The sequence below is a fragment of the Cucurbita pepo genome, chromosome LG19 (genome assembly GCF_002806865.2).
Source record: "Cucurbita pepo subsp. pepo cultivar mu-cu-16 chromosome LG19, ASM280686v2, whole genome shotgun sequence".
Classification (NCBI taxonomy): domain Eukaryota; kingdom Viridiplantae; phylum Streptophyta; class Magnoliopsida; order Cucurbitales; family Cucurbitaceae; genus Cucurbita; species Cucurbita pepo.
In genome coordinates this window covers 6,375,386-6,400,068 of record NC_036656.1, presented here as the reverse complement: position 1 = coordinate 6,400,068, position 24,683 = coordinate 6,375,386, and the positions used below count along the sequence as shown (strand labels likewise).

The following is a 24,683-nucleotide window of genomic DNA, read 5'->3' as shown; positions in this document are numbered from 1 at the left end:
ATAGAACAAATTTAAAAGCACACAGTAAAAGTTCAGAAAACTGCAAGAAATTATTATTATCATCATCATCATATGGCAGCCCCCATATTAGAGACCATATATATGTGGGAATAAAATAGAGAAACAAATAAGCTTATGCAGACCACTATTTGCTAAAAGAAAGCCCCAAAGGAGAACAAGTTCATCTCCTCTGCCCCCATACACACTAACTCTATTAATAAAATCAGAAATTCAACTAGAAACGTAACAACTTATTGTTAATAATTAGAACACACTCACGCTCTCGGACTCAAGGAAAGTGTAATGTCTTGAAAAACCTTAAGCCTCTTCTCAATTTTCCTCTGAATTATGCCGCCGCCGCCACCGCCGCCGCCGACATCCCTGGCATTGGTTGCTGCTTTCTTCTCTGGTTCATTGGTTGTGCCCAGAACTGCAGCAAGAATAGCCTCTTCAAAGTCACTGTCATCAGGCAACATTGCTGTCAGTTTGTCTGTCTCCTCAGAAGTAGGAGGACATGATGACCTTGTCTTAGTTTCAGCTACAAATGGCCTTTTTATTTCCACTATGTCACTCACTCTCATTGAACTGGCTGCATTTCCAGACCTTGTTCTCTTCAAACCTTCAGGAAATTGGTTGTTTCCTATAGGAGGAACTTTGGTAATGGATGGTTCACTAACAAATTTTGATGAGAAGAATGGCTGGGCTGCAATATTCAATGAATTCCCTAAAGGGATCTGAACTTGTTTGATAAATTTCTGCTGTGATTGTTGGTGAGGAGGAGGAGGAGGAGGAACCATCTGGGCGTTTGCTAACAAGTTCATATCAATATTCTCATCACCAAAATCATCTTGAATAACAACCCTACTAGGATTTGTGACTGGCAAGGCTGTTGTTGCTTGATCCTTGCAAGGCTGAGGCTGCCAAATCGACGAAGAACCGAGAAACGCGTCGAAAAGCCGCCTCTGTTCGAGCCTGTCGCCGCCCCTATTCATCATCTCAGACGAAAGATCTTGGAGCATCTGTTGTGCTCTTTCATAAGCTTTGAGATGGGAATCCGTTCCTCTTGGCCCATCTGCCACTGCTGGCTTTACTCTTCGTAGATTCTCTTTAGCCTCTGATATTCTTCCTTGTTTCATCAAGCAGATTCCCAGGTTGCACATTTTGTTATTATCCGGTGCAATTGAGAGTGCTTTCCTGTAAGCATCTTCTGCTTCAACGTAGTTGTTGTGCTGCATCAATGCCCATCCCAAATTACCCTGAAAAAACCCAGAAAAAAAATATCAGATTAATCACTGATTAATCCATGTTTAAGTTCTTGAAGAACTTGTTCAAGATCTTACCAGTAATCTAGTTGCTTCTTGCTCAACTGAGACTTGGAACTTCTTTCCTTGAGATCTGGCTGTTTTTGTTCTCTTCCCATTGAACGCTAATCCTTGTTGAATCAACAATAGTTTATGCTTCAATAGAGCTATCTGATCATCCAACCTTCCACATCTCTGTGGATTTAGATTTGAAATTGTCCAGAAAAATTATCAGTTTCCGTCACAATTAAGAACAAAGGCAGTAAAGAAAGGAAAATTAAAGAGACCTTGTATAGATCCAGAAGAATATTATCCAGAGACTCCTGAGCCTGATCGGAACACCGACTTCGCAACGATTTAATCGCTTCGATTGCTTCTTCGGCTCGATTCTGCTGTTTCATAACAATCGCCATATCTTTCAGGGCACTATCAACTCTGTCCCCTGCATTAATGGCGGCCCAAAAGAGAGGAATCGCCTTATCCGGATCCTTATCCACCAACTGAGCAAACAGAGTAAGAAGAAATCATCAGTATACAACAAATTCAATCGAAAACCTACAAAATAGAAATGAAATTTCCAGAGAAACTCATATTCAAAGCCCTAGAAATCTTGCCTGAACATTCTTTGCCCTAACGTAGGGCGTATCCCCGACAGGAACCTTGTGAGTGACATGGAATGACTCGGATCGGAGCCGGGAGATGCCGAGAGGCTTCGCCGGAGAAGAGGGGGCGGATTTGGAAGGCCTGAAGCCCGGAGGAGCGTTCCACATGTCCTGCAGCATTGTGGAATTCTGAGAATGAAGTTGGAAGAAGAAGAAGAAGAAGAGTGAAAGGGCCGCAGGGAAATGGGGTTTGGGTTTCAGAGTGAGAGAGGAAGCCGAAATGGAGGGGGGCTAATATCAGGAAATTTTTGAATTTGTGACCGTTGGGAGGGTTACTGTTTCTGCAACTAGCCGTTGCATGTTCCACGTTCGAAAAGTTATATTATATTATTGATGCAAAAACTTTCTCTGTCATCTAATATATTTCTGGTATCCAAAAAATGAAAAGAAAACAAAATATCATTATTTTGATTTGATTTTTAAAAAATGTGTCTATAAGATTTTGCAAGTACTACTAGTTTTAAGAACAATTATACTTTTTTTTCGTAATAAATAAATAAATTATAAAAAAAACTCCACCTATTGTAATAAAAATGAAGTGCAGCCTATTCGTCACGTTTAATTAACATCGGTACAAGGTACGGCGAGGCAGTCTCCTGCGCGCTCGGGACAAGATTGGTAAGCATACATACCTAGCTCAGCCATTAGAGTTAGAGTCCATTCACGGTTAACTTACCACCAACGAAGAATTTTTTGTCCCTAGGATAAGTAGATTCATTAGTGACCTTAGATTGGTTCGATCCGATAGTGACAAAGGCAAGGGTTCCGAGAATAACCCCAAAAAGTTTTATTTTAACCAAAAATATTTTTTAAAAAATATTGACAAGACACTAATATATAGAAAACGAGACATACTTTATATGATTTACAATATCATTATATTATTTTTCATGAACATTTAATTAGAAATTTTAGGTTTAATTTAGTAATACATAATTCAAGTAATTGATTTTAAAATAAGATTTTCAATCATCAAATTTAATTTCTAATAAAATTTTAAAAAATCATAATTACTACCATTAGAAAACTTATAAACGATAAAAAAATACATATGTTTACTTGTGTTCCGAAGCTTGGAACAAATTGGATAAAGCCCATTAGAGGAGCTATTGGGCCGGGCCCAATTAATATCCAACGGTCCATGTACTCACATTAAACATTCAGAGCTTCAAAGAAATACATGTAAAATAGTGAAGGTTTCCATCTCTTCGCAAACAGCAAATAGACAACTGCAATTAACGAGAACGCTGTGATTTAAAGAATAGAAGAGGCTGCACAAGGCAGGCAACTCTCATATGCAGTGAAGGCATTCAACTCGGAGTCGAATTACAGCGCTCGAAAGCTGTCTACTTTATCAAGTCTAGCTGTACCTGAGCTTGACGATTCGCCCATGGCATCGGGAGAAGCTGCTCGTTGGGACGATTCTCTCTTCAATGAAGTTGGTATTCCAGAGATCTCCTGAACAAGAAACAACAACCGTCTTCTTTTATGGTTTGATATCTTAACAGGTGCAGAAGGGAAGATTTCCATGAATCTAAAATAAGTGGAGTTGGGTATTTATTTTTCTGGTAACAGCTAAGTCCACCGTTAGCAAATATTGTCCGTTTTGGCGCTCGTTACATATCGTCGTAAGCCTCACGGTTTTAAAACGCATCTACTAAGGAGAGGTTTCCACACCCTTATAAGGAATGCTTCGTTCCTCTCTCCAACCACGGTAGGATCTCAGAATCCACCCTCTTTGGGGTCCAACGTCCTGGCTAGCACACCGGCCAGTGTCTGGCTCCGATACCACTGTAACAGCCCAAGCCAAGTTCTAGCAAATATTGCCCGTTTTTTGCCCGTTTCGTAAGTCCAAGATTCTTATGCGAAAACAATGTTCAAGTGCAAAGGAATTAAAGATAACAAAGTGAGTGATCAAGTGTGCAACTCATGATAAGAATGGGCGTTGTTCTCAATTCATTATAAATGTAAATGGGAGAACTAAAGTTACTCCATCATATTCTATTAAATAAACACAACCAAAAGTAAAGGATTTCTACAATTATCAATGAGAAGTCTAAGGAAGGAAAATTTACCTTCATCAAATGAAATCTCAAATCGCATGGTCTTACTTGATTACCAATACAAGCCATCACAAATTTTGAATATTGAAACATTACATCAGCAGCAGCTTGTTTTTTCTCATCAGTCTGCAAATTTGTCATGTTTATAATCAGAACGACAGCACAAAAGACAGAAACATAGATGGCAAGGAAGCCTTACTCAATTACAAATGGCTTATGAACACTTCAGTTAGAACAGGAAGCCATCTCTAAGACATAACAACAGAACTGACCTAATGCCCTTTAAAGTAAATCCTAGGCTTCTTCGTATGGGCATCAAATATGGACGATAATAGGCCCAAAACTAGTGACACACAGATTTCTAACTTTTTGATGCTCAAAATCTAAGCACATGATATTACCAAATATCCTACAAAGGTTAAATCATACTCAGCTCTCTGTGCATCAACAGAATTTCAGAAATTCTGGGGACCAATAAAGGATTGAATAATAATAGGCAATTGTAGAAACTGGAAAGCATTATTACAACAAATTCAGACAGAACCAAAATAGCAAAATCAGGAACTCCACGAACAACGCATCCATATAGAATAAAAGCTAGTTAATGTAAGTTCTGTAATTTAGAAACTAGGGATCGGAAAGAATTTTTTAGAAATGTACTAAACTCAAAAGGAAAATAACATCCTAAATCTTAAACCCGTTCAATCACCACTATATTAACTGGATTTCGTTTCTCATGACCGCCACTTCAAAGATGCGAAATCTTTTACAGAAAGACAGTAATTCACGATTTCTTTTACAAGAACATGACTATTTCACTCTCACTATTGAAAAAGGAAATAAAGAATATCGAATGTTGCTAGTCACCACTCAGCAAAGTTGAAAAAGGCTAAATCTATCTAACCAACAAGCTCAAGCTTTAAAGATTGAATCAAATCCACAAAATTCTGCATAACAGAAATTCTAGCAGGCGATAAGTGTTGCAGAACAAAGTTAGTAGATCTAACCATGAAATAACCTTAAGACGACTGCAACTGCAAAATCAACAGGAGAAGGGGAAAAGGGAGGGATGACTTGAGAACCTTGATTTTTAGCACAAGATCGCATAATTAATAGCCATAAGTGCGATAAAAGGGACTCGATTCATATGAACATGATGAAGAGTTCAAGATGAAAAAGGTCGAGGGTTATGAAGGAGGAAATTTCCATACCTCATAGTCATCTTTCATGGCTGTGCTCCGTTCGCTGATAACGGAAGAGGGACGATCGCTTCCAATGATGCAGGCGGAGAAACTATATTTGATAACGCGTTTCGAAACTGGGCTTCCGATTCTCAACTTCGGGGCTGTATTTTTTGGGTTATTTTATTTAATTTAATTAGCAGGATTAAAAAAAATATTTCTTCGGAAACTTTTAATTCTAAAATAACCTAGAATTCAAAATTATTTTAAGTTCATGAATTTTATTTTTCAATGAGACAAATAAAATTAACAACTCCCTAAGTTGATATTACTATCTCTATTTATTTGAGTATATATTTATATTTATTTAAATAAATATACATTTTTAGTATTACAATTTAAACGAGAAATAATATTCAACTTATCGCTTTGCATCATCAGAATCTAAAAAATCACCCATCGAATCTACCATACTTGAAACAAGTTACTAATGACTTGATCAATTGAGCTATACTCTAATAAGTATTACAAATCGAAAAGAAAAAAAAAATTATTGTATCCACGAAAAAAGACTTTATTTATTTATAAATAAAAGATAATAAAAGAATTAAAAGTTTACTATTGGATGAAACCCAAGTGGAAGAAGAATCCTCCTTGTTCAATCAGGTGAAGGAGTGAAGGAGTTTACCGAGTTCAAGCAAGAATGAAGAGGAACGAAGCAACGAGACCATAAAAGATAGGAAAAGGTAATGAGTTTACAGTTCAATCCGGGACCGGGAAGGGAAGATAGAAAATAAGTTAATATTTGAAGGATCAAAATTGAAATCTCGAAATTTAGGAATCAAATAAATGAGGCCAAAACCATATCAAAACCATGTGATTGTCACTTACCCATCCAAAAAAACAAATTTGGACACTGGAATTTCCTTCCCAAAGTCTCAAACTTCCAAAATGTCACTGTTCTGAATGAAGAGTTGACAGAACTGGTCCATCACTGAGCAATTTTATCAACCCACCAGCAAGAACATTGCAGCCAAGTTAATCTCTAGTTCCTATTCAAATTCATACAAATCTCTTTAGGCTCACCTCCAACAGGCGTATGCTTATGAAAGCATGCATCACAACAGTATTTGGAGCACTATTTAGACCTTCTCAACGACAATACAAATCAGACCATTTTGGAATCCCATTGAAATAGGGCATTTTTCAGAGGCTACATCTATGGCCACCTCATGTCAATGATACACACAATGCTAACGTTTGAACTTTCAAAATAAGATTTAACGATTCATGCACTACACCAGAAAAGTAAAAGATTAAGAAATGCCTGAAGAAATGGAGGAAAAGGGTTCATGTTTCCTTGGGAGGAGCTTTCTTTGCAGCCTCGGCAGCTGCTTTTTCTGCTTCAATCTCTGCAACGAGAGCATCAATTTCAGCTTCTTCCAGTTGTCGCAGTCCTTGCTCTTTTGTCATCACAGCAACCTCTATGTTCTTTCCCCCACTCTCAACAACCTGCATTTAAGCGAGAAAATAATTCATTGTTTTTCCAACGATTTGGCAAGTGATATTGTTATGCATAACATTTTAGATCCATAAGAAAAATGGCATGCCCATCTACACGACTCATTCCTTACAATAGCCATTGAACCAGAAATGGACTAAAGAAGCAAAACAGAGCTAATAAGAAATCTAAACATACCAAACATAGATATCCCCATCAGCCCCAAGAGCTATTTAGACATGAAGGTCATAAGAACTACAATATAATCTATACGTATCTTTGATGTCAATTCAATTTCCACATCAAAAGTGGTTACGTGATTTTTAATTCTTGCCAGCTGTGTTACTGGATTGCATTGTGATATATTTATATTACATACTACAGGATGATTAAATAGTCAATATCGATCATGAAAGTTTTATGCCTGCTTATCACTTACTAGCAAGGAACTAATGGGGGAAAGTAGAGACAGTAGTGTAAAATAAACTCCCCCCTCCCCCAATTTATTTCTCGACTTACCATTCCTGTAATAGTACCAACCAAAATATATGTATTTAGCCATAGAAACCACCATAGGTCATATCATGCATCCACGAGCTACTTGAGATGGTAGTCTATTCAGGTCCAAATAATATGATGAAAGCAACAGTGGGAAAATCCGTGAATTTAGCTGTGGCATCCTAACTAAACTTACAAAGATATCTCCAAATCTAATCGAAATGAGCAGCTCAAGATGATTATGGTGCACTGAAGTAGTTGAGTGAACCTAGCATGTCACTCGTAGATTACACTATTCAATGGGAGACAGGAAAATTACAGCAAGATTCTCAAACTAATAAGATGTCATACTTGGGTTCCTCATAACATAATAATAATAATAATAATAAGCTTTCTGAAGTGACTTTATCAACGTATATGCAAAATCTAATGAAAAGTATTGATGTGCTCACCTCAAGTAATGCACGGATAGCAAGCTTCACAGTTTCCTGACCAGAAGTCTCCTTATAATTTTTCTCTAAGAATTCTCTTATTGAATTGGAGTTTCTACCAGTTGCGTTTGCTTTCCAAGCTGAAAATGTCCCAGAAGGATCTGTCTGGTACAGTGAGGGTGCGCCAGTATATGGATCAAAACCTATAATCAAGGTTGAGAGGCCAAATGGTCGTACTCCACCACTTTGAGTATACTTCTGCTGAAGACCTGCAATGTAACGAGTAATATATTCCACAGTTACTGGATCCTCAACTGTAAGCCGATGGCTTTGACACTCAATGCGAGCTCTATTTATCAAGACACGTGCATCTGCCTTGAGCCCAGCACAAGCAAGTGCAATATGATTATCAAGATTCACAATCTTCCTCACAGATCTGAAAACAGAAGGCAAATATCAGTAATGGTTATTTCACTGAATAGAAGATGTATAAAATATACTCCAACATATATAAATTATGGTAAGGACATAGAACTTTCTTCTGCCAAGACAATCATTCATGATACCGCCATTAATGGCATACAACACGGTTATCTTAGTATAACAAAGTAAGCATTCCAACGAATCGAACAAACCAGTACTGTTTGCCAGTTGAAGATTGGTTGCGTTGCGTTGTATCATTAAATTTCAATATGTCCACCGGTTAGACATCAATTGGATAAGTCAAGGTATTTTTTTAAACATATTACCGCCAGAAGAGAGCACAGAAGTTATGTTACTTCCATAAAGCAAAATCACATTAAATTAGCAGATTATGGATCACTTGTTGGAAAAATACAAAAACGTCTGAAATCCTTTAGCGCCAAACTGCAATTACACGCATTCGTCACTCAGAAGATTCAGTAATTTTGGCAGGGAATACCAAATCCAGTATCTGTAGTGCACAATACTCGATGAAGCTAAATTTTGCAAAGCATATCAAGGAAATTAATCAGAAACCACCGAACCTATCAGAAAATTCAAACACTGGCCATAAAGAAGCCCAAGTGATCTCAATAAATCTCGGACCTTCACCATTCCATTTCCTCAATTAAAATAGATCCATCCACAAGCAGGAACTGACAATACAATGGAAATATCAGAGATAAAGCGGAAGTACCTTGAGTCCTGGAGCTTAGGCGCAGCCTTCTTCTCAACACCGAGGACGACAGTATCAGTGCCACGAACACCGACAGCGGCGTTGCCCTTCCGCACGGCTTCGAGAGCGTATTCCACTTGAAACAAATGACCATCGGGGGAGAAGACAGTGATAGCCCTATCGTATCGCGCCATTGTTCTCTCGCTTCAGCTCTTTCGCACCCTGCTTTTTGCAGCGCCAATCTTAGAAAGAAACCCGACTTGAGCGACAAGGTAACACTCTCTCTTTCTGAGTTCTTTTCTTTTCCCTCTTTTCTTTTTTTCTTTTTCATTAACCATTATTTAATTATTATTATTATTATTTAATCGAACAACTGCAATGTTTGGTTAAAATTGTAATTAATCCTTTATTTGAATTTTTTTTTCTTCTTTCTTCTTTCTTTATTTTTTTAAAAAATATAAAGTAGAATTTAAAGAAAATTACAAATTTGATCTCATTTCTATTAATTCTTTTAATTATAAAATTTTACGATATAGCTCTAAATTCAAATATTTAAAAGGTTTTACATGTTTTTTTTTTAATACGACCTTTTAAATTAGTACTTAAATTTATAATTTTGTATATGATTTTGAATCAAACCGATTCAAATATTTGGAGACATAAATGTTAAGTATCAAACTTAAGATACGAATTTAATATACAAAAAATAATAATTAAAAAAATATCGAACATTCTTAAAACAACCTATTCTTATATTATAATTGAAAAAAATCACAAACATAGACCTTAAAATCTTCAATTTTTCTTAAATATCTCTCTCACATTCCTCCTTTCTCTACCTAGTGGGGACTGCATTGAAATCACTGCACAAATCTAAGGAAATCTCCAGCAAGTTATGCAACAAATCCAATATTTGGGTTGAAAAGTTCATACAAGTTCTACCATAATTGAACACAAAAGGACATTTTCTCCATATTTAGGTGTAGAGGAACTGGAACCTGCTTGAACCTGGAAATCTCCTGTTATATGATTATGTGATATCGAGATATAGAGCAACAAGAAGGAAAATAAGAGTTTTTGTATTAAAAGGCCATGAGGGTTTAGCTTTTACAATCGAGAGGTACTTCAAAGACTGGACAAGCATATCATTTTCATTCAATAAACAAAATGTGTTCGTGAAAAGAAAATGTTTCAAAGCTACTGCTCCTCTCCTCTCACATGTGAAGGAATTCTACGGCCTTTGACAATGAAGAAGATAAAGATATCAAGATCCACAATGGATGGAGGCACACAGCAGATACAACATATTTTACCATAAGAATATAATGATTTTGAAACGGGTGACAATGGCGAGGATCTGATAATAGGCATCTTCCTTGACGTCTGTGGATTCTGGGTTTAAAACACTGCGGAAACTGAGCTCAAAATGCCTCACTTCTCATCTTCTTTCGATGCTTTGTCGTCATTTTTCTTATCCTGCAGCAAAAATGTAGCATGTGTATAAATAATCCACATTCGAGTTCGTTGTCTTCATTTTTGGCTAATATGATTGGTTGATAGATGAAACGGTGAAGGAAAAAAGAAAGTCTGGTACTATAATAAATTCTGATTGTCAACGAACTAAAGATGTTTGAAAGATACTTACCGATACCCTCGGGTAAAAACAGTTATATTTATATTTGCAATTTTTCTTTTTTAGTTCAACAATACAAGGTAGGCAGGGATTTGATCCTCGTACTCGTTGATCGAGGATATATTTCTTAATCAGTTAAGCTCAACTACATATTATTGTTGCAATATCATCAGTTAGATTTACAGTTTACACGACTTACCTCTGATTGGCTTTGCATGGAAGCAAGCAAATCTTTTACAGAAGGATCATTTGGATCTACGCCTGGAAGCTGCAAAAGAATTCTTGCTGTTATTTAACTGGAAGTAGAGCCAGCCCCAGAGAGAGTATGCTTAAATTTCTCAATATAGAGAAGGAAAATGAGGGAGAAAAAGACGAAGTAAACGTACCGAAGCTAAAATAGAAGACACAAAAGACTGATCGGCCAATAGTTTGCTCATATCTGTCTCGCTTGTCGAATCACTGGAAGCTTCCTGCACAGACAACTGAAGAGCTGCAAGCCAACTATCAGATGGATGGTTTTGTAGGAACATGCTAAGAAGCATGATACGGATACAACACAACAATGACATGTTTGTTAGTATATACATTTTTTCATTTACTAATATGAATTTTTCATTATTGAAAAATCTAGGTCACAGACACAAGTATGACAAGTATGTGTTAAAATATAATGCATATCAATTTTATACCAAAAAGAAACTCAAAATCAATAAGTTTATTTATAAATTTATAGGCTCAAAAGATCAATAAGTTCGATATATTTTGCTTACAAATTTTATTATTTTTCTCCTAAATTACTATCGTCAGTATGTTTAACAAATGTTTAAAACGTGTTTAACAAATGTTGAACCCATATTCACTTTATACAAGTAGTGTCAAACACATGTCTATTGTGCTAACAAGTGTCTGGCACGAACAAGTTAGCCAAATTAAAGTGGCTATGCTTCTTAATAGTCAACTAATCAATGGATAATTCCTCTTATTTGTTATTTATTACCAACTCAGACCCAGAACATTATAAATTTCATGAAGCCAATAGGGAGATCAAGTAATGCTTTATGGAGTTTTCTCTACAAACTCTAATGATAAAAGGATGCTTGATGGAGAGAAAGTCGTGAAAAACTAAATAAATGATGGGAAAACATGAAACAGCAAAAGACTTACCAAGTGCCAAATCAGGATCGTCTGCTGCTGCTTCTGACATGTCGATGTCTCGTGTGTCACTGGTTGCAGAAGGAGTATCCATTGACATAGCAAGGGCTTGTTCTAGCAGGGCATTCTCATCATCCTATTAATCAAAATCAACTCAAATAATAAGAACTGTTTTTCCCTTTCTGCCAATAACTTGTCGCAAAGGGCAGCATAGATATTCAAATTGGAGAAAAAAGGGGATCAAATCGTTCAGAGGTTAAAGGTTAAAATCAAATTACTCTGAAAAGCTAAAGTTTAAAAGCGCAGTCTAGCAAACAAAAACTGCTGTCAAAACAATTTTCTAAAAGCCAAGCTACACTGACCATTAAATCAGCAGTCTTGTTTTCAGCATCAGATGTCGCAAGTCCAGGACGCTCAGTCATAGTTGCATCCTGTGAGCCGGATGGCTGCTCAGCTCCTTTCTCTTGCTTTGCATTCTCCTCTGCAGATTTCTTAGCAGCTGCCTCTTGTCTGGCCCTCTCCTCTTCCATTGAAACTCTAAGAGCAAGGGCAAGTTCAGGATCTAAGTTGGGATCAACTCCAAAATCAAAACCAGATACGCCACCAGCAGCAGCCGCAGCAGCTGCTGCAGCAAAACCACTTCCACCCTCCCCGTCTCCAGTGAAGATAGGTGTACTGAAATCAAACAAAGCAAACTCAAGATGAGAATATAACGTGCTATCACACAAGCAATACAAAAGATCTTGAAATAGAAAGGAGGCAAAGGCCAACCTGATGAGTACGTCAGAGAGCACATTTGGACCAGCAGGAGCATGAACAATGTGACTGGTGTCATTACTGTTCACAGCTGCCAGAAGACTTTCCAGTTTCTCAGGTTTCCCATCATCTTCTTCCCCAAAATCAACAATATCAAGGGCCACATTGTTCTTCTTCAACTTCCTTCCTATCATCTCCAGTAACTTTTTTTCATGTTTGACAGGACTGCATCAGACATTGTGTAATGATAAATTAGTATATATTGAAATCTTTGCTTTGAGAAGCTAAAAGTGGATTCTCAAAGTTCATCTTGGCAGGATTTTTAATTACTCCAAAGCTAAGAAGGGAAATATTCCACGTAATTAAAAGTCTTCCTTTGAATATTACCCTTATGGGAGGCATAAAGACAAAAGAAAAAAATTATTAGATTTTTTCATATTCACATTGGATTAACAATTTGAGTTTGAGAAGCATTTATTGCCAAAGGTACAGCGCACTAAGCATCAAACATGACCGTTGTGGGTAAGTTGACAACAGTCTTGGTGGTAGGGAGGGTAAAAAAATTTTAAAGACATACCTTCCAACAAACACTATAATCCTTTGTTGCTGCTTTTTGTTCTGACGATGCTTAAGAGCCAACTGAGCCACCTGGATGCTAGCTGCCAAGTTAATCTCACCGCCAATCTCCAAACCTAGATTAACGTTCGGGAAGTAGTCAACAACTTAGAATATGAATATATGGACTAAAACTGATAATCAAATAAAGCAATACAAACTACCAATTTTCGATCCAACAATTTATAATGTTTTTTAGTTCAGCAGTAACCAGTACTCCAGGAGAAACTGATGTGACTTCCTCTCTAAAATAATACAACTACAAGAAATTGAATCCTAAACCATCATTCAAAAGAAGCTTCAATTTGTGATTGACTACAGACAATTGAAGAGAATAAAAAAGGGCCAACACTTAAAGACAGCAGATTGGTCTCTGGGGGTAAGTCTGCAATGCTACATCTACAATAAATAGGGTAAATGCAACTAACCATGCATGCATGCCAGTATCTTGCCAAGGTCAGTGGTGGGAGTGACCAGTACACGAACACCTTTTCCCGCCATTGTCAGAACCCCAACAGTATTCTCTGGATTAGACTGTCAGAACCCAAAATGTTAGTTCACAACTCAGAATAACAATCCAGGCAAACACAGATAGGGACTAGTCGTCGTTAGAAGCAAATTCCAAATACAACATTCAAAACCTCCTACTCATTCCTTCTAACGAAACTTTTAACAACAAAGCAATTGTCAGGATTTGTTTTCTCATAAAATGAAGAAATAAAGCAGAATCCCAATTAAGCAATATAACTGATAATGAAGTGTATTCTACATTTTTACAGACTTCCACATCTAAACCAGCTAGAGGAAATCAGAATACGGGTTCAAGATTAGTTACCTGCGTTTTGGCTCCACAAATAAGATTGATGGCATCTGCTTGAGCTTGAAATCTCGAAGGAGCGTAATCGCCATTCCGCATCCATTCGGAGTTGTCAATACATATCATCGTCGCCTGACTCAATCGAGAGAAAGATAGTCAAAATTAGTAAACCCTAGCTTGCGAAAACAATAGCAGGAAAACCACGAAATCCTCGAACTCAGCGAATTCAATCAATCTCGAACTATGAGAAAATTGAACATTTGAGAAGTAAAACAGAAACTACAAGATGAAATTTACCTCGAGCACCATGGTTGCAGAACCAGAAGGGGTAGAACTACGGAAGACAAAGCTGGCGCGCTACACGAACACTTCGATCTTTGCCGCAAACCTTGCTTGTTGCCTAAACCAAAGAGGATGTAATCTAGTGCTTCGCAGTGTCGTATATTAGTTATCTCTGGCCAAAGACAAGGCGACACGTAAGAAATCTCTTACAAAAATAAGTTGTACCAAAATAAAAATGGTTTATAATTTTCTTCTCAGAAATGGAATCCTTGATTTGCCACGGTTCACATTGGACCGTGTCTGAACCGGACCAGAATTTGAGTCGGCCCCGAGTGAAGTGAATCTTAACACGTCGCTTCGTTCTCAACCGTCAGATCTTAAGACCATTGGAGACGCCCGAAATTTATCAGTTCAGTCGCAGTGCGGTGGCGGTCGATGAGATGCGAAGGATGGATTGCAACAAGCCAATCACCAAGGCTTCATCTCTGAGATGGAAAATTCTCCGTCAAGCGCTTATTCCTCGATCTTCCTCCTGCAATGGTATCGCGAAGTTTCTTCACTCACTGTTTAATCACTGTTTACAGACAATTACTTGCCATTCTGCTTTTCGATGTTTCGACAGATGATCAGTCTGAAATGGATGCGAAGCGTATTTCTAGGAGGACTACGAATGGCTTCAATTTGATTCCCTCGTTAATCACGGATGATATTGGAGACGAAGGCACGGACGGTTTTTCTGTCTCGCGAAGCTCCGATCACCGTCGCGATCGTCGCGTGTGCTACACATTGCCTATCGATGGAGCTCCCAAACTTTTCCTCAAGTCAGTTCCCTAAGTCATAATTCATAGTTGTCCTTTTGTTTAGTTCCAAGCACACTGTACATAATTGTTTCTGGACGTGGAATGTTTATACAGGCAAAGAATGGACGACGTTGCTGACCTTGATGACTTCAAGATCTGTAATAAATATGACATTGACAACACCGGGCTTGTTTGTTAGTTCTCTCTCTGCTAAGAAAATGTTTTGTTTTAGTTTGTTCTAGTTCATTAAATGTTACTGTAGAGGAATACATGTCAATTTCTTGGTTGTCGGCCTTTAGAGAAATATGATTCGTCGGAGGACAACAAAATGACGTTGGTGATTCTGTAAATTGATGAACTGAGTTAAACCGGAATGTTCAAAATTTATCTCAAGTTCAAATTGTACTTCGTTCTCTAATCTTGACGCCTCTTTTGCTCATAGTTTGAGATGTTATGTTTTGATTTCTAAACATTTATAAATCTATCTTAATCGTTGTTGTCGTCTTTAACCGAAATGATACGTCCACTTTGATATCGACACCCTTAGTGATTTCCTTCTCACGTGCACATTGATGAGTTTGTGTCTTATCTCTGATTATACTGTTGAAATGGCACTTGTTCTTCTTGTTTATTTAATGTATTCTAAGTTTAGTTATACATCTATTTTGATGAGTAAATTTTCCTTCACAGGTCATTGGCCATCAGAAGATGTTCTTGCTTACTTCTGTTTGTTGCATTCGGACCTATTTAGGTTAGTTCAACAATGTTGATCAGCCCCTTCTAGCAAACTTTTACGGTTTTGAAGCTTAAGATGTGGTCTATGTTCTCTGCCCGTTTGATACCAGACACAGGCCTCTGGGTTGTAAGGGTTAATCTTTTAAATCACTGTTTCAAGTACAGCCATATTTTAAAATGATCTTCTGGGGTACCCTTTTGAATCCAATTTTACAGATGTAAGAGAGTTATTGAGCTTGGATCTGGCTATGGCTTGGCTGGATTAGTTGTTGCTGCAAGTACAGAAGCATCAGAAGTTGTTATCACAGATGGAAATCCTCAAGTAGTTGAATGTATCCTCAATAATTCTATCATATTCTAGTGGTTTATGGTCAGCTGTGATAAATCTATTATCTTGTCTGTGATCATAAGTTACTTAGTAAAGTGTTAGCACCTTTCCTTTAGATTTGATGATTCCTTCTTTAGCACCTAGATATTCAGCACAATATAGCAATTAACTCTAAAGCATTTGGTGGCACCAGAGTAGATTCTTTGACATTGCATTGGAATCAGGAAGAGGTTTCAAATATTTCCGGCAGTTTTGATCTCATTATTGCCAGTGACTGGTAAGTTTTAAGTCCTTTCAATCTCAATCCAATACCGTATCACAAGTACACAATGCGAGATGCATGTTTATCTTCTTTACTATGTATTTTCTTATAATTTATTTCTATATATGGATAAAAGATTTCTACCTCTTAAACTTATTAAGCAAAAGAAATGTTATTCTCATCCTTTTGCCTTCTTTCAGTGCCATGATTATTTACGTTAATTTTTTTGTTTATACTTTTGAAACAGCACTTTTTTTAAAGATTACCATAGAGGACTTGCTAGAATGGTCATGTCCTTGTTGAAAAAAGTAGAGTCATCAGAAGCTATATTTATTAGCCCCCGAAGAGGTGACTCACTCGTGAAGTTTCTAGAGGAAATCAAAGCCAATGGTTTGCATTTCAGTGTGATAGAGGAGTATGATGCTGAAGTTTGGAAACGACACGAGAAATTCTCTAATGGTGATGACTCCTGGCCTGGATATGAAAAGGATCATTGCTATCCATTATTGGTCAGAATTACTCTCTGAACTCTTATTGCCCATTACATTTCCACCTCCGCGAATCATTTAGTCACCAAGAAGTAATCTTTTCATCTACCCAATTTGATTTATAGAATTGCTAGCTGAAAATATAAGTCATATTTGGTAGTTTCCATGCATTAGAGTAAACAAAGGTCTTCTGTTCTGTCAAAAGGAAGATGGCGATGAAGAACAATGGCAACAGGAGGCCCTCCCGTTTCTGTAAGAGAATCAAACTTATTATATCTTTTTAGTTGAGATTATTGCATGTCTGTTATCAAGTGTGATAAGGCTCTGGTATGTAATTGTGATTAACTTCGGACCGTTTTAATATGCATGCTATGTGGTTCCCAAGTAGCCCTCTTCTTTCAATTCTTAGCATCCCTTTATGCACATGTTCGTTAAACTTGGGTAAGTCCTTAGGGTATTACTGTATCAGGTGTTAGGTGCTTATAAGCAGCTTGGGATGGCCTGTAGGTGTCTCTTGTCCGCCATTCTCAGCACATGGCCACATAGTCTTTGCTTTCAGCAGGTACCCATGGAGTTGTTCCAAAAACCATGGCTCTTTATAATTCTTTTGGGTTCTGGTCACACCTAGTAGTCGGATCTTGGCACCTACCAATCTATATGATGGTTTCTTTAGCCGGTGCCGTAGTTCCTTTCTGGATCAAAGATCCAATACTCAACGTGCTACGGGGCCACTGCTGTTAATTACGGTAGCTGGCTTTTCATACAGCTTTGTTGCTTACAGTCACTGGTGGTCGCCATTCCTGGTGGAGCACATCTTCAACTGTTTGTTAGCTACGGCCATTTGATGCTGTTTTGACATTTATGGCTCTATTATTGTACTTGAGTAAGGTGTTGGGATGGAACATTTCAACCCAAATTGGTGGAGGGTGGGTGTCTCAAATGGGTGCCTTTCAGTTCCTGGTCCTACAACCGAAGGAGTTGTCCTCGAAGGTTGTCTTGTCCATTCCTTGGGCCGTTTGGATTAGGACATGGGATGATGATAAGGTGGGAATTAACGAGGGATTGAATCCCTTCGGAGGATTCACTATTAACTATACCATGGTTTTTTTGCATGCCCATGAGTAAGTGTATTGAACTAGTTGGAATTAGGGTTCATAGATTGAGTAAAGTTGGGTTACGTTCGGTCGGGTGGGACCATTTTAAAATCCATCTCAATTGTATGGATGGTAAAACAATATTAGGATCGTTTGTATCATTTATTTAAAATTTTATTTTTAATAGAAGTAAAATGTTAATATATAAAACATCTATTTATTTTCAAAATAGTGAATCTACTCTTCCAATCTTTTCAAGAACTAAATACTTTCAACACGAAAAAGTAAATATTCTCCAAAAAAAAAAAAAAAAAAACCTTTATGAGTTAGCAGTAAAAACAAATTTAGAAGAGGCATAGATATAATGTTCCACTCCCCATTGAGAAAGAAAAGGAACATTTCTATCTTTGCTTTTATTTTTGTGCTTTTTCCTCTCCTTCCTCACACCAACTTGTTCAACGATCCTTCCCTCTCCGTCTTCCCACCGACAAAACCCGTCAAATTCTCGTTATTTATGTAACACATTGATCAAATAATTAAGAGAGTTCGTGTCGTTATTTATGTAACACATTGATCAAATAATTAAGAGAGTTCGTGTACATACAACTTACTGTTAAAAAAACGAGTTTAATTTTTATCAACTATACAAATTTGGAGAATAACCCGTCAACATCTTCTTAACTTAAAAGCGACGTAACATTTGTTTATTATAACAAATACGCATTAAACTAATTTTAATGTATGTTGAAAAGGGTTAAAAATAAGTGTTAAGGGCATTAAGTGTGGGTTTTGAGGTATAAAGTAGAGATACCAAAGTGAGAAGAATCTTTCTTTCTTGCTGTCCTATCAACACCATTTGCCCTTGTCACCGCCCTATGCTGCTCTTCATGTGCTCATCTCAAAATCTTTCCTTTTTTTTTACCAACTTTCAAAACTTCGAGCTATGAGTTTTTAAATTAGGAGACTCGAGCATCGTTCTTAAAAGTTTTGGACGCGGATCGTTCTAACCCATTCCAAACTTACGAATACAAAAAAGAATCACCATATGCTTTTTGTCATAAAGGTGTTGACTTTGTGGGTATGTTATTCCAAATTCCCACTTATAAATTACCTTTCAAGCTTTGGAATCATCCAAATTCAACAAACCATAAAGCCAAATCAAAGTGCCTATTTATTGATTTCTTTATTACTCCATCTCTATATGAAAAGGCATCATCTTTTTGCCTTCAATTTTTTACACAAATTAATAATAAAGTATCCTACATTATTCAAGTAAATGGTTCAATTAATCTCCTTTCCTATCTCTTCATTCCGAGAGAATAAGCAATAGAATCGATATCAAAATTGTCAAATATTGAAATGTCAAGCTTGATTTCGTAGCCATGGAAGAATTTCCTATAGCCATATCTGCAAGCCAAGAATTACTCAAAGCTGCTCCTTGTATTGGGTCCGATCCCGATTCCAATCCCGACCCAGTTATTGGTTCTGACCCCGACTGCTCTGTTGTCGATTCTGGTACCATCGGTGGCGAATCTCTCGAAGATTTTCGACTGACATTTAAAATAAAAATTAATTTTCAAAATTAAATTTGTTCTTTCTTTCTTTTATAATTTATTACCTCGGAGTAGAAGGGCAAAATGTGATGGTGTAATCAGCTCCTCTACAAGTGAATGTGCTCGTGGCATCGTCATAGGCGTAACTGTATGATCTGGGGCACGCCGATTTGAACATTAGTGAGTATATTGACGGTCGGCAAGTCGCTGGGGAGTTGTACGCGCCGCTGCAACAGTATTCCGGCGTGGCAAATGCCTCACAAGCGCTTTTGCACGCGCCGCCGCCTTCAGCCTTCAATTCCACTGGGCACAGCTGGTTCACGTTTGTAATGCAGCCGGTCGTCGCACACGTGCCTGACCCGCCAGTTCCCTCGACGATCATCGGCAAATTATAGCCATCAACCAGGCTGACGTCGTAAAAATCCTGAGAACCGGAGCCGAGAGTGAATTCAGCTAAGGTGGCCGGCGGCGTGGCACCTGCGCCGTTGCACTCCATCTCACCAGAGCCGCAGTCGCCGGTATTGCAGCTTCCACGACCGGAGCCGTCAAAATCGCAGCCGGTACGGCCCCAAAACCGACCGGACCATCCTGTCGGAGCTTCTAAAGAGCGAGAATTTCCTTCTTTCAGCTCGAAACCCGTGGTTTCCAGTTTGGGGCTACCGGCGCTGGCGAGAATTCCCGGCCAGACGGTGAAATCGCACTTGTTAACGAACATAAATGTAGCACAAGAAACCTCTGTAAAACATAGCAAGAACATAAAAAAAACAGAGCAACCAGATTGAACCAATTCTGCCACAGATTTCGTCAAGATTCTTAAAATTATCAAAAACAAGCGATTACCCATAATTCAAATTGAAAAAAACAAAACATAAAACTCAAATTACCTTTGAAAAGAAGAAGCAAAACCAGGCTCGACAAGAAGAGACAAGAATGTCGGAAATGGCAGACCAGCTCCATTGAAATGCTCTGTTTATCCAAAAAAATTGGTTGATGTAATGGAATTGAAAAAATGGGTATGGTTTAATATGAATTAATTGAAGTGGGATTCAAAATATGCGATGTTTGGAGCAAGGAGATGGAAGAAAAATGGTGAAAGACAACAATGGCGGAAACAGGGGATTTTTTTGGAGTGAGAAATGGGTATGAGAGAGAAAGAATATTGGAGAAGAAAGTGGAGATCGCTGCAAATAAACTATTGGTTTTCAGAACTCTGATAATGAGAGAGAAAAATGGAATAAAATGGGAAAGAAAGTAGATGGAGAGAGTGGTGAGAGAACCTTAGGCATGGCGATGCTCTGTTACTTATAAATGAAAACGTGACCGTTTAAAGGGAAATCCTTAATGCCCCGTCACCGACATCTCTCTCACTCACCGACCAATCATGTTCACTTATAAATGAAGGTTGAGATCGTCCCTATAAAACTATTTACATTTGACAAAGCTCGTTCATTTAGATTAGCCCAAGCTCGAATAATTGCACGTGAGATTGCATGAGGCATTAACATTGTATTTTAGAGCTATTTCTACTAGGGACGACCATCGATCAATAGGTTGTTCTACTGAAGTGCTCGAATTCGGTCACCGCTCGTTAGCTCTAGTGGATAACTCAACATCCCTATGTTCATTGACGTAATAACTTATGTCCAATAATTCTTAAGATCTACTGCTCAAATTCGTTTTTCATAGTCAATTGATCCATCTTCGAAATTGATAGAGTTCGAAGCTTTATGAACCCATACTAGAGAGGAAGATTAAGAACACTTATGTTTCGGGTTGTATGGAGGAACGACTTCCCAATATGCATCCGGCTCTTGCAATAGAAGACCGAATGTTCTAAAGTATCTCTATCATCTCCACGTAACACATGCCCGTTATGACCACAAAGCTCTTTTTGTATAAATCTTCCACATAACAATATAGATTTTAATTAAAATTTAAAATTTTCATAGGACCTTCCATCGAGCTTTCTCGTTAAAACCAAACATAAAAACTTTATGAACACTTTATGTTCTTCGTGCAATGCCATATCCAGACATCCAAAGCCATCGAATGATCTTAACATCTTTTATTATATTTCGTGCCTTAGAAATGTCAGAACAACTGGATATTTGTATTAGGTTATACCCTAATAGCCGATGAAATTTTTTAGTATTAAACGTCAAATTATGTGAAATTATACCTGAATAATTTAGTCTACTATTAAATCATTTTAATTATTGCAATAATATAATAAAAATAATATAATTGAGGGTGTAACAAAAATCTAGATCTATCAGCCAAATATTTGGTGGATATGTTTAAAAAATAACTTAAATAATGATTTTTTAAAAATTTACAATAAATTAAAAATAAATTAAATAAATCTCATGCTTACGTGGTTATAAAATAAATTTAAAAAAAGAAACCTGCCAAACTTTAGTTAAATCATTTTAATGAACGAGCTGACCAATTTAATTATATATTTTTTTGAAAATATTACAATTTACAATTTCATTACATATTTTATCAAATCTAAAAATATTTAATGATATTTAAATTTTTTAATTGTTTTCAGCGTTAATAAAAATAGATATTTTAAAATTAAATATAATTTTTTTTGACATTCCATTGTCATATGATATAAAAGTTGAAAATTTTGACAATTAAAAAAATTTGTTTACTTTTTATTTTTTATTTTTTACTTTTTATTTTTTACTTTACTTTTAGTGATGCCTCCTTTTTATGACTCAAATATTATAAATTACTATAATTTTTAAAGAAAATTACAAATTACAAATCCTTTTTCCCTAATAGATTACAATAATAATAATAATAAATCTTTAAATAATTAATTTTTTGAAAGATTGCTACCCTCGTTTCTTCAAAATTTTAAATTATTGTATCAGATATAATTCATTAAATTTATCCTTAGTAGATATAGCGTTTGTGTCGGGAATGCAGCTCAGAGCTAGTACGTCAGGACATATTGCATGAAACAGTCTCCAAAAAGGTTGATTTTTTAACGAATAAATTAAATTAAAATGTTAAACACGTTAATTAGGCTTTATTTGAGAAGGCAAATAAGCTCAAGCTGCAATCAAGAATGCAGGCCAACAATAGCATTCTTGTCCAAATAAAATAACAACATTTAATTAATCAATAAAAAACTCCTAATCTCATATTTTAAATAATAAATTATAAAAGAATAATTTATTTATTAAAATCCTGTTTATGATAATGAGATAGGTTAATTATTATTTAAATGAGAGAAATTTAAAAAAAAAAAAAAAAAAAAAAAATATTTGCATTTGGAAGCATGATATACAAATAATTTGTGTCACATCCGACATGTCGTTCATGTGCTAAATTTAATAATAAAAAACATACAGAAACAGAAGTAGCTGAGAGCTGACTAAGCAATCCAAAGCAAATGGGCCACAGTACAAGTTGCAGCCGCCCAAATTATGTCAGCATGTGGCCCAAAAGTAATTGGGCTGGGCCCACTTGGTAACCGCTAAACCATTCCAAAAGAGCAAGCGTGAGCGTTGAAATTAAATTAATTTAAAATGGCAAAATAAATTAAATAATCTCTAATTCATTTACTTAATTATCATTGGCCATTTTAATCTTTTATAATTCTTAATTTTATCTTTGGTGTATTAAAATATAATTAAGAATTTTAAAAAATAAAATCCCATTGAAAATTACGTAAAAGGATTAGAGATTATTCCGATGCCGCAGCCGCCAAACGGCCACCCAAACGGCGGTGAGAATAGCTAAACACGGCGGTGCAGCTCGACGTCGGCTGCCTGAAACGTCCGCCGCTTGCGGTTGTGGTTTGCTAGAAGCCTTGAAACTGAGACAAAAAAACAAAAATGAAATAATTTTTTTATTTTAATTAAAATATTCGCTGTCATTAATATAATTTGAATACATTGTAACATTTCTTAGGTTTAGTAATAAATAATGTTATAATATGTTCTTCTTGCTAATAAATATTTTAAAAAACCATATAGTATAATGTTAATTCATGTATGACCTCTATTTATTATATAGTATTTATATTATATATGACTATAGAATATATTTTAAAATTTTAATATATGAAGATGAGAGCTTACTATAAATTTAAATATTTTATTTGGAATAAGAAAATTGGGCGTACCTGGCCAACGGCGAGGGGCAAAAAGTGACGACATAATTGGCCGACATACAGGTGAAGGTGCTGGTTCCGTCGTCGAAGGCGTAACTGTAAGCCAACGGGCAATTGTTCTTAAAGAATTTCGAGTAATTACTCGGTTTACACGTGTTAGGATTTGCAAACGCCCCACTGCAGCAATATTCCGCTTTCCCGAACGCTACACACGCGCTTTTGCACGCCACGCTCCGGTTCCGACCATCCTCTCCGCCGCCCATCACCACCTGCAGCTCCTCTGGGCAATCCCCGTTTAAATCCGCAATACAACCAGTGGCCGTACAGTTTCCTGACTTTCCACCTTCCGCCACGATTTGCATCGCAATGTTGTAGCCGTCGACGAGGCTGACGTCGTAGAAATCGAAGCCACCACCGCCGTTGAGGGTGAACTCAGCGAGAGTGGCGGGTGGGGTGGCGCAGGCGCCGTTGCATTCGACAAGGCCAGAGCCGCAGTCGGCAGTGGCGCAGGAGAAGTGGCCGGAGGAATCGGTGGAGCAGAAAGTGCGGGCCCAAATGCGGCCGGACCAGGCGGTGGGGAGAGAGAGGAGAGAAGTAGTGCCGGGGAGGAGGGGGAAACCGGTGGTGGAGAGAGGGGCGGTTCCGGCGCCGGATAAAATGCCGGGCCAGATTGTGTGAGTGCAGTTGTTTTGGAGAGTGATGGTTGCAGAGTGAGTGAGGGAAAGGAAGAGGAAGAAGAAAGGGAATGAAAAGAAGAGAAGTTTAATGGAAAAGGAAGCCATGGGAACAAACTCACTGATTTCTCTCTCATTTCTCTCAGTTTAAAACAATGGCGGAGATCCATAAATTGACAAACAATAAATATTTTAATATTATTATTATTATTATTTTTTGTTTTAAAAATCAGATTAGCACTAAAATGACTCATCAATGTAAAATTTAGGGGTTAATCAGAATTAGCTTTAAATAATTTAGTTATTTATGGAATTATTTACAAATACAAGAGATTGGGTGTCACGTGCAGCGTAGGTAGTGAAACTCTGAAACCAAACAAGAAGAAGAGGCTACCACGTGCACTATATATGCCTGTCTCTTCCATTTGGATTCTATCGCTTCTAGAAGGCCCATGAGCCCATACTGAGAAACAATATGGGCCTGATTATGGGCCTGGGCCTCATAAGGGAACAAATTGTCCTTTAGCGGAAGAGTCGATGTGAACTTAAATTCCAGCTTTTATATTATATATAAAAAAAAAAAAATA

At 37.1% G+C, this 24,683-nt stretch overlaps 7 protein-coding genes across 10 annotated transcripts; 1 reads left to right on the top strand and 6 right to left on the bottom strand.

Annotated features, from left to right (window-relative positions):
* Positions 1–33: 33 nt before the first annotated feature.
* Positions 34–2,263, bottom strand: LOC111781871 (protein POLLENLESS 3-LIKE 2). Its single transcript, XM_023662599.1, has 4 exons — positions 1,916–2,263; positions 1,589–1,801; positions 1,341–1,496; positions 34–1,256 (listed from the first exon to the last, which is right to left on the bottom strand). The coding sequence occupies exons 1-4, from the start codon at positions 2,081–2,083 to the stop codon at positions 276–278; spliced, it is 1,518 nt and encodes a 505-aa protein (XP_023518367.1). The 5' UTR covers positions 2,084–2,263; the 3' UTR covers positions 34–275.
* Positions 2,264–2,962: 699 nt separating this feature from the next.
* On the bottom strand, positions 2,963–5,381 carry LOC111781091. 3 transcript variants are annotated; one of them, XM_023661516.1, is made up of 4 exons: positions 5,034–5,176; positions 4,039–4,152; positions 3,334–3,421; positions 2,963–3,192 (listed from the first exon to the last, which is right to left on the bottom strand). In XM_023661516.1, the coding sequence occupies exons 1-4, from the start codon at positions 5,034–5,036 to the stop codon at positions 3,116–3,118; spliced, it is 282 nt and encodes a 93-aa protein (XP_023517284.1). In that variant the 5' UTR covers positions 5,037–5,176; the 3' UTR covers positions 2,963–3,115. The 3 variants fall into 3 exon arrangements, with proteins under 3 accessions (XP_023517284.1, XP_023517283.1, XP_023517285.1); XM_023661515.1 differs by lacking the exon at positions 5,034–5,176 and adding an exon at positions 5,238–5,381 and having other exon boundaries at positions 2,976–3,192; XM_023661517.1 differs by lacking the exon at positions 5,034–5,176 and adding an exon at positions 5,238–5,381 and having other exon boundaries at positions 2,977–3,421.
* Positions 5,382–6,237: 856 nt separating this feature from the next.
* On the bottom strand, positions 6,238–9,089 carry LOC111782308 (proteasome subunit alpha type-7). The gene is made up of 3 exons (XM_023663166.1): positions 8,797–9,089; positions 7,659–8,073; positions 6,238–6,719 (listed from the first exon to the last, which is right to left on the bottom strand). The coding sequence occupies exons 1-3, from the start codon at positions 8,967–8,969 to the stop codon at positions 6,558–6,560; spliced, it is 750 nt and encodes a 249-aa protein (XP_023518934.1). The 5' UTR covers positions 8,970–9,089; the 3' UTR covers positions 6,238–6,557.
* A 746-nt stretch (positions 9,090–9,835) lies between these two features.
* On the bottom strand, positions 9,836–14,316 carry LOC111781368 (26S proteasome non-ATPase regulatory subunit 4 homolog). Its single transcript, XM_023661920.1, has 10 exons — positions 14,046–14,316; positions 13,767–13,880; positions 13,360–13,465; positions 12,894–13,008; positions 12,332–12,541; positions 11,923–12,235; positions 11,573–11,696; positions 10,795–10,898; positions 10,608–10,676; positions 9,836–10,251 (listed from the first exon to the last, which is right to left on the bottom strand). Exons 1-10 carry the CDS (start codon positions 14,055–14,057, stop codon positions 10,207–10,209), a joined length of 1,212 nt encoding a protein of 403 aa, XP_023517688.1. The 5' UTR covers positions 14,058–14,316; the 3' UTR covers positions 9,836–10,206.
* Positions 14,317–14,371: 55 nt separating this feature from the next.
* Positions 14,372–17,400, top strand: LOC111781369 (calmodulin-lysine N-methyltransferase). 2 transcript variants are annotated; one of them, XR_002812974.1, is made up of 8 exons: positions 14,372–14,570; positions 14,653–14,851; positions 14,945–15,024; positions 15,521–15,581; positions 15,782–15,897; positions 16,038–16,170; positions 16,403–16,895; positions 17,113–17,400. XR_002812974.1 is itself a non-coding variant. In XM_023661921.1 (7 exons), the coding sequence occupies exons 1-7, from the start codon at positions 14,471–14,473 to the stop codon at positions 16,680–16,682; spliced, it is 969 nt and encodes a 322-aa protein (XP_023517689.1). In that variant the 5' UTR covers positions 14,372–14,470; the 3' UTR covers positions 16,683–17,045. The 2 variants fall into 2 exon arrangements, 1 of the variants encoding a protein (XP_023517689.1); XM_023661921.1 differs by lacking the exon at positions 17,113–17,400 and having other exon boundaries at positions 16,403–17,045.
* A 1,487-nt stretch (positions 17,401–18,887) lies between these two features.
* On the bottom strand, positions 18,888–20,574 carry LOC111781051 (thaumatin-like protein 1). The gene is made up of 3 exons (XM_023661453.1): positions 20,175–20,574; positions 19,356–20,025; positions 18,888–19,287 (listed from the first exon to the last, which is right to left on the bottom strand). The coding sequence occupies exons 1-3, from the start codon at positions 20,245–20,247 to the stop codon at positions 19,044–19,046; spliced, it is 987 nt and encodes a 328-aa protein (XP_023517221.1). The 5' UTR covers positions 20,248–20,574; the 3' UTR covers positions 18,888–19,043.
* A 2,412-nt stretch (positions 20,575–22,986) lies between these two features.
* On the bottom strand, positions 22,987–24,204 carry LOC111781693 (thaumatin-like protein 1). Its single transcript, XM_023662380.1, has 2 exons — positions 23,435–24,204; positions 22,987–23,125 (listed from the first exon to the last, which is right to left on the bottom strand). Exons 1-2 carry the CDS (start codon positions 24,202–24,204, stop codon positions 22,987–22,989), a joined length of 909 nt encoding a protein of 302 aa, XP_023518148.1.
* Between the last annotated feature and the right edge of the window lie 479 nt (positions 24,205–24,683).